The sequence below is a fragment of the Zootoca vivipara genome, chromosome 3 (genome assembly GCF_965207765.1).
Source record: "Zootoca vivipara chromosome 3, rZooViv2.hap1.1, whole genome shotgun sequence".
Classification (NCBI taxonomy): Eukaryota; Metazoa; Chordata; class Lepidosauria; order Squamata; family Lacertidae; genus Zootoca; species Zootoca vivipara.
The window spans coordinates 80874704-80889811 of NC_142586.1; the positions used below are offsets into that span (position 1 = coordinate 80874704).

Sequence of the window (15108 nt, forward strand, 5' to 3'; positions counted from 1 at the left end):
AGCGAGGCACCACTGTACATGTTTGCATCACACTCAGGCTGCTGAACGCTTTCCCAACAATAATTTTGAAGAGATCTTCATGTACCTAATATTTCAAAAACAGTATGAAGCAAAATATCAAAACATGGAAGACACCTTCCTTATCAGTTCAAAGCAGTGTTCAAAATTAGCCATGCACCAGGCGCATTTTGCCCCTGGCTTTTGACTACTTGCAACCAAGTGAAGATGCCTGGGCACCAGGATGACACCTGACATCACCATCTGGGGATCATTAGATCTGAACTGTTTTCACGCACTAATACCCCATCCTGTAAAATTATATCAGTTACATTTTATCTGCACAATCGGAATGAATTTCTGGAACCTTATTGCTTTTTCTGTGCAGCCTGAGCAAGAACAGTCACCATTAAGAAAAAGAGGTCAGTTTAGGTCAATATATATGTATGTGGACTATCCCTGGATCAAGTGGCTTTTCTTCTTTCAGTTCTCAAAGCTCTTAATCTATCATGGACAGTCCATCATTTGAAAACTAAGACTGGAGCTGTCTTGCCCCAAAATGGAAATAGGCATTCCATTTTGACGACAGCAACCTTGGTTTAAGGAACCATTTGGGAGCCTAGCTTATATATCTAATTTTCGAACACTGCAGGAGAATAAGATAGATAATGGCAAACTGGATTCAACTGAAAAAAATTGTCCATCAAGACACAGGGCTATACCAGCTCAAGCTATTAGAAGCTTTTAAAAAGGGGAGTTCATAGGATCAAGCTATCAGTTGGAAAAAAGTTATAATTTGCATTGTTCTTATCACCATGATAGAGTTGTATTATCTTTAAAACCACTCTTAGCAGAGACACTGTGCAATGTGCCCAGCAATAAAATACTGGCCAAAGTTTATCGAACAAACCAACTCCAGCACAGCACTCCTTTTGACAGGCCTTGTTGACAGCAGTCTTAGATTCAATGAAACAGCCACAAGAAAATTCACTCACAGCTAGACAGCTTTCTAAAGCAGCTTACCAAAGCAGCTACTATCTCAGTAAAGATCATGCCACCCTCCCTGGTCGCAACTTACCCCCTCTTGTTTAGATGACGTACTGACAACATAATTACACACTGAATGATCTCTGCTGTTATACTTCCATGTTCAACATCAGGGATCCCAGACTACGGTCCGTGGGCCGGATACGGCCCAAAGGACTCATTTATATGGCCCGTGGCACCCCCCCGCCGCCCGCTCTTACTGGCGCAGTGCAGCTGCCCACTTCTGAGTCGCAAGAGCACTGGAAATAGCTTGCGCGCATGCACAAGTGTCATTTCCAGCACACTTCCGGGTCGGAGGAGGCCCGTCTGCATGCGCACAAGCTCCTGCAACCTGAAATTGCGCCGTAAATAGCGTGTGTGCGCGCGTATGGGCGTGCGCTCCCCCATACCGCCGCGCAATCAGCGCTGCAGGCACCGGCCCGAAGCCCGGTAAGTTTGGAGGCCCCTGTTCTACATACAGTGGTATCTCTGGTTAAGAACTTAATTCGTTCCGGAGGTCCGTTCTTAACCTGAAACTGTTCTTAACCTGAAGCACCACTTTAGCTAATGGGGCCTCCTGCTGCTGCTGCGCCGCCGGAGCACAATTTCTGTTCTCATCCTGAAGCAAAGTTCTTAACCTGAGGTACTATTTCTGGATTAGCGGAGTCTGTAACCTGAAGCGTTTGTAACCCGAGGTACCACTGTACTAACAACAAACTAATAATGGATCCTTCTGTAGCCAAAATGACCACCCAAACATTAGGGGGGGGGCTATATTTTGGCTCAGGGAAATCCCAAGATTTGCATATGCACAAAAAATATTTTCAAAAACTATAAGGAGAGACATAAGGAAATAACCAGCCCAAGGGAAACTAGGTAATATTCCAACTATGGAATATTGGGTGTGCTGGGGACAAAAACACAGGACACTGGTAGGGGAGCAAAGAGGAATGGAATAGAATAACTGAGAGAACCCTGATCAGCAACATTCTATGTGGCAACATTTTCTTGTGGGTCCAATTTGGATCTTCCTTATTCTAGTGTTGATATAGCTTTAACACTTTCACACTGAACAATTAAACCTCCCCGTTGCTTCTACCTCTAGAAGCGGCTCTAGAAGTAAAAGCAACAGGGAAGTTTCATTGCTCAGTGTGAAAGTGTTTTACAACTTCTGTCACTCATGCAATTATCTTTCCTAAATATACCCTTTTTCATGTACATGCCTGTATATATCTCCCTATTCTAAACAGAAACCTGCTGTTGGGGATCTGCAGAAGAAAGTCACCCCTAAAAATGGATTAGGGAAACAGGATGTTTGGACAGTGAAAGCAAATTATAATATAGATCTTCACACTGTTTCTGCACCTGCAGGAACATGAGAGTTTAAAACAGCAGCTAAATTGTCATGGGGTGACAAGAAATTTACTAAAAGGGGGGCTTCCGGTCCGTCGCGGCGGAGAGAAGGACGCAGGGACTTCGCGTGCCGAAGTCCCTGGCTTCGCGGGGGGGGGGGGGAGTCCGCAGAGCGAGCGGACTCCCCGTAAAAACACCGGGTAGAGAGTCCCGGTGACTCACGCGCCCAGCGGCTGCTCCGTTTTGCGGATCCCCCGCTGCCCGAGAGCTCAGTAGAGCGATCGAGAGCCGGCGGGGTGGAACCGCGGGAGCCATTTTGGGCTACATCTTACCTCCAAGAAGTGAAGCTCCGAGTCCTGACCCGGCAAGCGGCGGGTTCTTCCAAACAAAATAAAAGATTTCCATAAAGTAAGTGGAATTTTTATTTGGACTTTAAAATCATCAATTGGAAAAATAAGAGAGATTCTAAAGAAACGGAAGTCGATCTCTTCCTAATGGCAAATTGGGAGGCGCTTAAATAAACCCAAGCCGAAAGACGAAAAAGTTTCAGGGACGGTAGACCCGAGAGAAAGAAAGACTTTTCGGAACCTTCTCAGCTCCCGTGTCCGGCACCCCTTGAGGTACAGCACCGTGGAGGGGAAGAGTGCTTTGACAGCTGTCAAAGCTGTCAAACTGTTAAAAGACCGGGTGGATTTATTACATCGCTGTGAATAGTAAAAATCAATTGAAAATGAGGTAGAATTATTTAAATTGAAATTAAGAATGGATTTGTGATGGAGTTAAAGACAAAGGGAAAGACCAACCAAGATGGAGTCGATCGTCCAAATAGGAAGGAAATTTCCAGCACCCTTTGCTCCCTATCTCCTGTTCGTCTGTGGTTAAGAGAACTATGAAAACAAAGCATTCTCGAGCCTTCCAGGAGGCTGTGCTGAACTATCTACAAATATGGGAGGACATTTACAAGGAACGGCAACATCCTAATTTACCATCAGTAGAGGCTGAAGTCCAAGTTCAGGATTTAGAGGACAATTTGGATTTTGAGATCTTTGACTCTGAGACTGTGTGCGAGGAGAAACAACCTGAGGAGAATTTTGAAGGCGACTTGGACTACAAAAAATATATTTTGGATGTAGCAAAGCTTGGATTTCAAAAGAAAGAAAAACAAGAAAAACAAGAAAATGAGAAGCAAAGGGACATGAAGATTAATGGAATTGAAGATCCTGGAGGAGTTAATACGCGGATTGGTGTTACTCAGGGATGGGAAGGACAGGGGCAGGGGGGAATAAAGGCCTGGAGATGGAATTGGGAAAGAACTGGTGTGGGGTGAAAATTTTAGTTAAAAGGTTTTTTCTTGCTTAGAACGACGGTCTTCGAAATCTTGGCTTGTTAACGGAAATGCTGAACCAATTGGGGGAAAAGACATAGGGAGGGGGGAAGGAGAGTGTAATAAAGTATATGGTTAAGATTTAGTGTAGAGATTTGATGTTAAGGGTAAAAAAAAACAACCTGAGTTTTCTGGAGGGAGTTAGAAGAATGGCTGAGGAAAGAATTTAATTTTGTAGTTTAATATTAATTTTTGTGAGGATAGGTGTCTGGGCAGAGAGCTGCCTACCCTTCTCTTTGTACTTGGAGACACCCAGTGGCAGGGGGTGCTCGGAGGGGAGAGGAGGGGGTGGAAGGAAACCCAGACACAAAAAATGGAACCTTGGAAGTGCTGTGCCCTGCAGGTCCCTCCTGTGGCAGAGGGGGGCCTGTGGGAGGGCAGCATGGAAAAGGAGGAGGATTGAGTCATTATTATAAGAATAAGATTTTGAATTGGAATAGAAAATCCGCCACAATTAATTTGAGAAGTTAGGAAAACCAGGAGGAAGAGTATCGAGGAAGTCACAATTACAATGTTAAGACAATAAGAATTTGGGAATTTATGTTTTCCCTACTGTTGTGTGTGTTTGTTTAAAGGTGTTTTTCTTTTTGAAAAAGTTGGGGGGGAAACCAACTCTCAGAGCTCCTCCATCCTTGTCCTTTCAGTGGCAGGGGGGGGGATAGGGGGGAGGAGGGAGGGGGGAGGTCAAACCCAACTTATAATGGACCCCCTTTGATTCTCAATGCCCACGGGTCCTACTGGTGGCAGAAGTGGACGGGTGGGTGGAGGGAAATTGAAGGGACAGTGTTATATTATATGTTTTGTGTGTATTGTTTGTATAAAACTAATAAAAATTATTATTATTAAAAAAAAGAAATTTACTAAAAGGGCATTTCATCATTTTGTTTTTCAACTGGGGTTCATTTTTAGAAAAGAAGCTGTTTCAGTTCCACATCTACTCTCACAGCTTCAGGCGCAGAAACCTCGGGCTCCTCGCGCTGGGAGGAGGCTTAAAAAGGAAGTTGCCCCCCCCACTTGAGTATGGACGATGCAGTGCAGCTGGGGAAAGCCCAGAAATTTCTCTTTTGAGAACTTTTTCCTGATGCAGAGTAAGGGAAAAAGACAAAATGTATATAAATCTCTGCAAAAGACTGATCTGACAAGGGGAAACCCCCCGGGAATTTGGAGTCGGGTCAAAGGAAGGATCGGCTAGCCGTCTTTGTGACGTCATAATGGAAAAGAATGTGAATTCTGAGACTGAGAGCTGTAGATAAGTAAACGAGGTAGCTTTAAAAAAAACAGACTTAAAGGCTACTCAGCGTTGAATCTAAGACAGAATAATAGAAAGTTAAAAATTAGAGGTTGGATCCAGTTCAGACGGGACACTATTTGTTTTAATATTTGGAAAATATAAAACATGGACAACAATAACACCATTTCCTGCTCCGCCATAATTATGGAGGCAGAGAGCACCATTAGGAAGGAAGAGAAGGTTTTGGACTGTGAGAAGAATGGTACACTATGGAACTTGATTTTTGGAAATGACAGAGATTTGTAACCCTAAAGGTGTCCTAAAAAGCACGGATGAGAGGGCTGATGAACTAATAGAACTGAATTTTGAAACAGACGATCTACACGAATCTAGAGAGGAAGAAAAGGGAGAAGAGGAAGGACTAGAAGACGACGCAAACTGTGATATGACTTTAGGGGAAACCCTGGAAATGGCAGAGGCAAATCGTAATCCTGAAGGAAACGCAACAATCATGGGAGAGCAGTCTGCTGAACCAACAGAACTGATTTTTGAGACAGAAGAGGACGAAGAAGAAATCACTGTTCCACCGGTGGGAGGGGTGGAACAGGGAAGGGTCTTGATTCGGAAGCCCCCCAAAAAGGGGAAAAACAAAAAGGTTGTTACCCCAGTGAGAGAGGGGGAGAAGGAAGCAGGAGGGGGGCAGAAAGAGAATGAGATTGAAAATAAAGTGTTGGGAATACAGCAGGGGGGGAAGGGTTGAGCAGAATTTAGATTGGGACAGAGCAGGAGTGGGGTGAGGGGAAATTGAGGTAATTTTTACAGGTCGATAAAGCATGGTTTGAACTCGGAAAGTATCAAGGAGCTGGCTGAAATCTCTGGAGACACCGATTCCAAGGAAAGGGGGTAGATTTAGTTTTGAGGGTGGGAATAAAAAAAGGGAAAATAAGATTTTGAAAATTAATTTTGAATATTTTTGGGTAAAAGGGTAGAGAATATCGGTTAATAAGGGTAAAGAGAAGTATGAAGGGCAATTAGTTAAAAAGAAGTTATAAATTGGAAGAAAGAATGTAATTTTAGATTTAGAAACTGCAATAACTAGTGAATAACAAGGAACTCAAGAAGGGGGAATGAGGAAGTCCGGAAATGTTTAGACTAGAAATTGAAAAATATGATTATGTCTTTTTATTATTATTATGGGTTTTTTCTTTCTATTTTTTTCTTCACTCTGTTATATAAAATGAATAAGAATTACTTATAAACAGAATACGAAATGGGAGTCAAGATGTAATCTTATGATGTTTAGTTAAGATTTGGAAATGCTATGAGTTAATTATAATAGGATGGCAAGAAGGGGAAGTGAAGAATTATGAAGAAATAAGATGTGATTATATTGTTTTGTATTGTTGTACCTTTTTCTTTTTCGCTTTTTTCTTTTTTCTTCTTTATATAAAATCCAATAAAAATTATTTTTTTTAAAAATCTACTCTCACAGCTTCCTCAGAATCCACTGAAGACAAAACTGGCAGAAAAATTCACACTTCCGCTTTTGCTGCCATTACCGAAAGGCGAGGATCACCTCGGTTCCGAGGTTCCTAGCGCTACGGAGAGGGGGTAATGCCACAAGGGCGATGTGGCTACCCGGAAAAATCTCAGAATGGGCTTTCTGAGAGCATGGTTATCCAGCAGTGCCCCTTAAAGTCCCCTTTACTGCCCGGTTGGCCAGTTAGAGCCACCGAGAGCAGGTCGAGGGGACGGAGCCTTGGATTGATTCGCTTCCTCCGGAGTCGCAAAGCTCCGTGCCGACGGTAAATGAGCAGCAGATGCCTCCAAAACATTGATTTGCCTGTAAGTAATTTCAAGAATCATTTTATTTGGAATAAATTTGGCGAAAGGAAGTGGATTTTAAAACGGAGGTCGGTCCCTTCCTCACCGAGTGGTTTATGACGCAGCTATCTTGCCGGCAGCCATTACCACGGATTGAACTTTATAACTTTCAAAAAGAACATTTGACCTCCCTTAGTGGCAGGACTAAGGGAAGAAAGCATATATAATTGGAACCTGCAAGAAACTCTGTTAAATTTGCAAAAGGACAAACTCCCTATAGCCTGGGGACGGGAACCGGGAGCGGACACTAGCCACATTCAAATAAAAAATTCAAAGAAGTAGATGTAAAAACTAATGATTTCAATCAAACAAAAGGGTTTCAAAACTGAGCTATGTGCTTTTTATCTATCTCCATCCTGCTCTTATTTGTAAAAAGGCTGTATGAAATTAAATGGAGACATGTTTTCAATACCTCTCTTTAATTCCTAACATTTTAAATCCATACCAAGGGAGATAATTAAAATACAGTTAAGAGAGCTAAATATGTCTGTCCTATATGTGAGATTCCCAGCATGTCCTATACATTTCCTACAACATCTTACAACCAGGTTGTGGGGTTTTACATTACCCATGGGACAAGAACCAAGAAAGATAACCAAGGATAATTATGAGAGACTGGCCTTCAGAGAAGCCTTACCTGTTCTCATCACTCAAACTTGAAGAGTGTTTGTCAAGAGACTGAGAGCGCTTGGCTGGAGACTGAGAGCGCTTGGCTGGAGACCGAGAGCGCTTGGCTGGAGACCGAGAGCGCTTGGCTGGAGACCGAGAGCGCTTGGCTGGAGACCGAGAGCGCTTGGCTGGAGAGCGTCTCTACAATTAAAATAAAAAGACATCAGAATCCTCATAGCCAAGTAAGTTACTATGGGGGAGGGGGTTCATGATGCTATTTAATAAATAAGCCAATATTAAGGCAGTATGCAAATTTTACTTCAATTGATGTGGATTTGAAAACACCCAGGGGAACCCGGCCAGATGGGCGGGGTATAAATAAATTATTATTATTATTATTATTATTATTATTATTATTATTATTATTATTATTACATGTATCTACCGGTAATGTTTATAATCTGCAGTGAAGACATCTGATAATATGTACACCAAGAATGTAATGAGACAATGTAAGCTAAATTGACAATTGTACCATTTAGAACAGGCACCCCCAAACTGCGGCCCTCCAGATGTTTTGGCCTACAACTCCCATGATCCCTAGCTAACAGGACCAGTGGTCGGGGAAGATGGGAATTGTAGTCCAAAACATCTGGAGGGCCGAAGTTTGGGGATGCCTGATTTAGAAGAATAGGAAGTCTCTCGATTTATTGCCAATGATACAGACCACCAAAAAACCATTTCACAGAAAAACGGTCAATTCTAGGAATGGGTTGTTTCTTAAAATTAATTAATAATTGAACAGGGGGATAAGCCCATCAGTCAAATAGGGCACTTCCAAGTTGGAATAGACACTTTTAGATAGGTGAACTTATCTCTTGGAAGCTTTTATCTCCTCACTCTGCTTCCTCCTGCTATCTAGAATCAAATCTCTGTTTATTAAGCCAAGATATGTGCAAAGTTACAAATCCACATGCAGCTTGCTCAGCTCCCTGTTCCCCAAGCCAGGCATCAAAGCTAATAGCAGTGTACTGTTACATCCAAACACTGGCTTCCAAACAAGACAGGAACTGGAAGCAAATTTTATTTCAATGGCTTCATTTTCTAGCCTCCTTGGAAGCCATTAACCAGCTTTCAAATTCTTCGTTAACAGAATAACTATGGTTAACTGGTTTCCTGGCATGTTTCCTACTTGAACAAAGGGCGCAGGGACCAAAGAAATTGCATGTGGGTTCAGTAAATTTATGCATATCTCAGCTCATTAAGCCAAGATCTGATCATCCAAATGCAGCCTCTTTACTTCTTCATCGCTCCCCCAGCCTTTAAGATCTTTAAGTATTTGGTTATTGACAAATAAGAAAAGTGAAGCACAATCATTTCCAAAAGCTAATCTCTGAAATTCACAGTTTGATCCTAACCATGACTATCCATTATTAGCTGTGTTGATTTCAGTTGAAATAATTTTCAAGTAATCTAACTACGTTTTAGGCGCCCAGTATGCCTTAGCAGCCATCCTATTTTTTCAAATTCATTCTGTAGCAGGGGCCCAAAGGGCCCCAATTAAGTTAATAATGTAATTCCCTATAAATCCTGGAATATGCTTATATTAGTGAATTATGGTAACCTGTTGCTTTAGAGAAACTGATGATTCAGCAAGAAGCCGTCCCTACTGGGATAGAAGGTCAGCTAATACGTAAATCACAAAGAAGCAATTCATAAACTAGAACATAAATTGTTACATCCACACGTAACACAGGTTCCCATACATGCAAACTAACAATATGTAACAGATCACAGTAAGAATCAAAGTTTAGTTAGCAACGCTTATTGCGCATGCGTATTAGATTAGGTAATGACGTACGTATTAAATATGAAATGAGATGATGAATATTAAATATAAAATGTAATGATTTATGTGATTGGTTAAATTGAGATCCTTTGTCTGAAATGTTATAAATACCCCTGCCTGGCCTTTGGGCGGGGTTCCAGTATTCCGAAATGATTCGACTGTAACCTTATTGCTTTGCAATAAACATAATGGACTCCTAACTCCTCTTGTCTCTGAGTTTTATTGGCTAACTCAGAAGATAAGCCATTTTTGGCTTACAACATTTGGTGCCGTGACTCGGATGTACCAAGGTTGAAGCAGGACGATTTGGGACATTTTTCTCTTCTACTACTTCGGCCGAGTCGGAGGATTTTTCTTCAAAGCGCGTGCCAAGGGAAGAATCCTGGAAAACCCGGAGGAGCAGTGGTGGAAAAAGAAGGCCCAACCTGCGTTTCAACTAACTGAGGAGGAGACGGAGTCCCGGCAACAAACGGCCAACAGATAAGAAAGGTATGAAATTCTTGGTGTATGGGAACCTCCTTTTTAAAAGGAGAAGCAAGGTCTGATCCACCTTGGAAAGGTCACAGAGGGCAGTAAGGTACTGCTAGTGGGCCAAATAGTAAACCAAGAGGGAAATTGAGGGTTGCGGGGCTAACTAGATTTAGCTGAAGTAAGAATTTGAAACTTTGTTGCTGTGTAAAGACTTGAGATTTGAAATAATCTTCCAGTAAGTTCTAAAACATTTTTTGTGTGACTGCGTGTGTGCTTGTGTGATGGCCTTCTACTGGGTGTGTGCTTGTGCGACGGGGTCCTTCTATGGGTTCCTTCTACTGGGTGTGTGCTTGTGTGATGGGGTCCTTCTATGGGTTCCTTCTACTGGGTATGTGCTTGTATGATGGCCTTCTACTGGGTGTGTGCTTGTGCGACGGGGTCCTTCTATAGGTTCCTTCTACTGGGTGTGTGCTTGTGTGATGGCCTTCTACTGGGTGTGTGCTTGTGTGACGGGGTCCTCTATGGATTCCTTCTACTGGGTGTGTGCTTGTGTGATGGGGTACTTCTATGGGATTCCTTCTACTGGGTGTGTGACTGCTTACAGGGTCCTTCTATGGGTTCCTTCTACTGGGTGTGTGCTTGTGTGACGGGGTCCTTCTCTATGGGTTCCTTATTCTATAGATTGTGTGAATTTGTGTGTTTATGTGAGTGGCTGGGGGAACCCGGCCAGATGGGCGGGGTATAAATAATAAATTATTATTATTATTATTATTATTATTATTATTATTATTATTATTATGTGAATTGCCAGGGATCAATCAGTAGGATTGGTGTTGCTGTTGAATTCTTTAAGTTGTCTGTAACAATTCAACAATCCATGAACCTTTGGTAAAAATAAACCTAAGCTCCTCCCCACCACAAGCCAAGTCTACAGGTATTGCCTTAACCTGTTTAGTTATTTTGTGCGCGCACAAAAACCACCAGCCATTTTCCTTAATGTAGAAATGAAGGAAAGAAAGGAGCGTGCAGCTCAACCTGAGACGGGTCTACTCAGAAGTCTTACTAAATCTAAGGGGATTTCCTCCCAGATGTAGGATGCACAGGGCTGCTGCAACTTTCATGATTCTCTACTTTGAGGCAAAGCTTCCCCTCCAGCTGTCACCAAGCCTTTGGACCTCCTTCGCATTACCAGAGAGCCAAGGCTGGGATCGCAGGTAAGATTGCTTGGAGATGCTCAAGGTTGCTGGGCCCACGCCCAGAAATGTGGGCCATGATGTTATACAGGTGAAACTCGGAAAATTAGAATATTGTTGAAAAGTGCATTTATTTCAGTAACACAACTTAAAAGGTGAAACCAATATATGAGATAGGTGCATGACATGCAAAGCAAGATATGTCAAGCCTTTATTTGTTGTAATTGTAATTAGGCGGGTCAATTATAAATGGAATGTAATTAATGAAATGTAATAGCGATGTTTATTTTTGTATTATTGCAACTATTTGTTTTTATTACTGTGGAATTTCCAAATGAAAGCGTATGTAAAACTTAAAATTAAAATAAAAAGTTGCATTACTGAAATAAATGCACTTTTCGACGATATTCTAATTTTCCGAATATCACCTGTATATAACTAAGCTGGGGGCAGGAAAACGGCCGGCTATTCCGTTAAGTGGCAGTTAGGTGCGAGAGGTGGGGGATGCTCCCTGGGGAACGTACTGAGGCAAGCGAGCGGACGTTACCCCTGGACGTTGGGGAGGCGGAGGCGGCCTAAATTCGTTCAGGCCCGGCCAATTCCCCAACCCGCAACTCCCTCAGCCTCCGCCGCCACGGGGAGAGCGTACCCGACTACTGCGTCGCGAAGGCGTCGACCGGCGCGAAGAGCGTCCGCTGGAGGGCGAGCGGTGCCGGCGGCGGCTCCGCGGAGACCGGGAGCGGGAACGCGAGCGCGAGCGGTGCGAGCTGCGGCGTCTAGATGAACGGGAGCTGGATCCGCTGGTTTTGTACCGGCTGGAAGACGGCTTGCTTGAACGGCTGCTGCTGGCGCGGGGCATCACGATCACAGCAGCGCCTCCGCTGCGCAAGGCCGCTCTCACCAACTCCTTTCCCAGCGCCCGCCCCCTCCCGCTCTGCGCACACATCAACTTTGCGCGCGCATGTAGCACCGGACGCAAACGCTGATTGCGCCGGGGTCGGCGGGCGGGGGAGACGCTTCCTTCCGACGTCCTTATAAAATGGCGGCGGCGGAACTCGAGTCACGTGGCCTTTGCGCCCGCCCGGGGCTGTAAGGCATCCTCCCAGACGCTAGAAGCCGCTGGTGGGGAAAAAAATATCAATGGGCTCCGTCCGGCCTGGTAACTAAGAATTTATAGAGAGAAAAAACGTGTAGAGCAATATACCCCGAGTTTCCCGTTCTCCTTTTGCTGTGCTCTGTATTCAACAGGGGTCTGTACAGTTCCTGTACAGTTTTAGACCTGACTTTTGTCTGCAAGTAGTGCAGAAGCTCCTACAGAGAAGTAGGATGAGATGAGTGCAGTTTAATTGTTGCAGTTGTTGGCTCAGGAGTTACCTATCTTGAGCCGTTCTGATACAGATACAGTAGATAAACAGAAAGGAATTTAAAACATTATGGTACTCTTTTGGTTTGAGTCTGCCATTGCCATATTAAACTTGAAATATGTTGAACGGTTGAACCTATTCTCCGGACCATCTGTCCAGAAGGAATGCAAAGTGCAATTGAGGACACGAATTACAGTACAGTGGTACCTCTACTTTACGAATTTAATGCGTTCCGAACGCACATTCGTAAGTAGAAAAAAATTGTAAGTCGAATCCCATAGGAATGCATTGGGAGAAAAAATTCGTAAGTCGAAGCAACCCTATCTAAAAATTCGTAAGTAGAAAAAATCCTATCTAAACCTCATTCAAGATGGCGGACGGAGCTCTGTTCGTAAGTAGAAACATTCGTAAATAGAGTTATTCGTAAGTAGAGGTACCACTCCAGTTTATGCAGGGTGGTACCCCTGATCTAGGGATGCAGGTGGCGCTGGGGGTTAAACCACAGAGCCTAGGGCTTGCCGATCAGAAGGTTGGCGGTTCAAATCCCCGTGAAGGGGTGAGCTCCCATTTCTCGGTCCCTGTTCTTGCCAACCTAGCAGTTCAAAATCACGTCAAAGTGCAAGTAGATAAATAGGTACCACTCTGGCGGGAAGGTAAACGGTGTTTTCGTGCGCTGCTCTGGTTTGCCAGAAGTGGCTTAGTCATGCTGGCCACATGACCCGGAAGCTGTACGCCGGATCCCTTGGCCAGTAAAGCAAGATGAACGCCGCAACCCCAGAGTTGTCCGCGACTAGACCTAATAGTCAGGGGTCCCTTACCTTTACCTTTACCCCTGATCTATTAACTTAAGCTGCAATGCTGTGTAGTTTTGTAGATGAAATTCAAGCCGCCTGGCTGTACAGGAATGCACCCTTAAAGAGTACATTTCCTGGAATAGCTAACTTTATAGAAACCAAATATTAATATGAATTAACATAACTATGAAGACATTTAGACCTACACAAAGTCAGAACAAAACACATCAGAAGGAGGGCTTGCAGTGACATGCAAATGCAAGATTTATGCCTCTGACAAAGGATAGCTACTCCAGTGAAATGATGTTTGGGAGTAGTAATGCAGGAAGTTGGCCGACAACTCTTCTGCTGCATTCAAGCACACCTTGGCAATATGTTCAAGTGCTTTTTTGGCAGATTCTCCCTCTGTTGATTCTTTGTAACTTGTTGGAAGGAAATGGAACCCAAGCATATCATCTTATGAAAGACACCAGTATTATAAACAGCGGTAGAGCACACGTGTTGCATGCAAATGGCTTCAGATTCAATTTCTGCTGTTTCACATGCAGAAAGAAAGAACTAAAAGTGCACCACTCAACTAGTTGAGCACCAATGCAGCTTGCATGTACCAAGTTTCATGTATGAACACAAATATATGCAACATAATCTTAAGGGGTAAAGCATGGATACATTGTGGAAAAGAACAAGTTCATTTTACATACGGGAAACACTGGGGGAATTCACACTTGTGATAGGAAACATCATAGATAGGAAATACGTGGCCTTTCAGATGTTGTTGGACTCCAGCTCCCATTGGCACTAGCCAGCTTGGTTAATGGTCAGGAATAATGGGAACTGTAGTCCAACAACATTGGAGGGTCACACATTCCCTGTACTTGTTTTACATTGTTGTGTGTCTGTGTGTGTGTATGCACACACACTTGTGATGTCCACTCTGGATCCTATCTTCACTGCAATCTGCAGTGTAAATAGGCAGAGAGGCAGGAATCAGTAGGGGATGGAATTGTGTACAAACTGAAACCAATGGAGGTGCACTAGATCCGCTTGCAAAATCACCATCAGGAAGTACCCTTTAATGGAACGTTTGAAGTAATGTTTGGAATTCCACGACGTTTTTAAAGAGCAAGTAAGAGATTGTGTGTACGTAACCTGACATGTTCAGCAGTGGGTGTTGCAGAATAATCAGGGAAGTTGCTGTGCAGCTGGAATCTGGAAAGAGCTTGGCAGAGGTAGATTCATGCCACGCCTCATGTTGAAAAAGGTGGGACCTGTAAAGAGGGGTATTCCTTTCTGGGTTGGGAATAGTATGTGTATGGAGAATGGTGGTGTTTGCATAAAGAAATAAATATTTTCCTGTAACAAGATTATGCTTTTAAAACATTAAAATTTTGCCTTTCCCCCTTAAGAATCATCACTCTTCTGTCACCACTGCCTACTATTCCATGAACCCGGGACTTCTCTCCCCGCTGCCCTCAACTTCCAAATGGATTTCTGGAAACATTGGCTATCCATTTTGTCTGCAGACTGTGCATCTCATCAGTTAATTTGCACAAAATATGTACTCCACAGGTAAAAGTGGCTAAGAACATAGGAAGACATTTGATGCATCAGGCCAAAAGCCTATCAAGTCCAGCACCTTGTTCATACAGGAAGCCCACCAGCAAGACCAGCATGCAACAGCTCTTCTCCCTTTGTGCGTTACTTATTATCTGAAGCTAGCAAACAACAAAGCCCTACAGCAAACTGGCATATTCAAAGGATGCTTTGCTTGTTTGCTTCATTGCATCCTCCCCTCTGCTCTGCCCCATCTGCCATCAGCTGTTTTTCTTCCCTTCTCCAGTCTCACTTTATTTTCTGCCACTTCCTATGCTTGTAACAATCTCCCTTTGTCTGCTTCTTAATTCTGTACATTTCCCCTCAAATCCCAATTTCAGAAAGACTTGTTCTCAGTCT

General features: G+C 43.4%; 1 protein-coding gene across 5 annotated transcripts in view; it reads right to left on the reverse strand.

Annotated features, from left to right (window-relative positions):
- Positions 1–11933, reverse strand: part of LOC118082703 (zinc finger protein 318) — a 39112-nt gene extending 27179 nt beyond the window's left edge. For all 5 annotated transcript variants that reach the window (XR_015949101.1, XM_060272915.2, XM_060272913.2 and 2 more), the window contains exons 1-2: positions 11647–11933; positions 7513–7685 (exon numbers count right to left, since the gene is read on the reverse strand). Coding sequence is in view for 4 of the 5 variants with exons in the window: in XM_060272915.2 (XP_060128898.2) it covers positions 7513–7685; positions 11647–11856 (383 nt within the window). In the remaining variant the exon portion in view is untranslated. The remainder of the gene's footprint in view (positions 1–7512; positions 7686–11646) is intronic.
- Positions 11934–15108: the final 3175 nt, after the last annotated feature.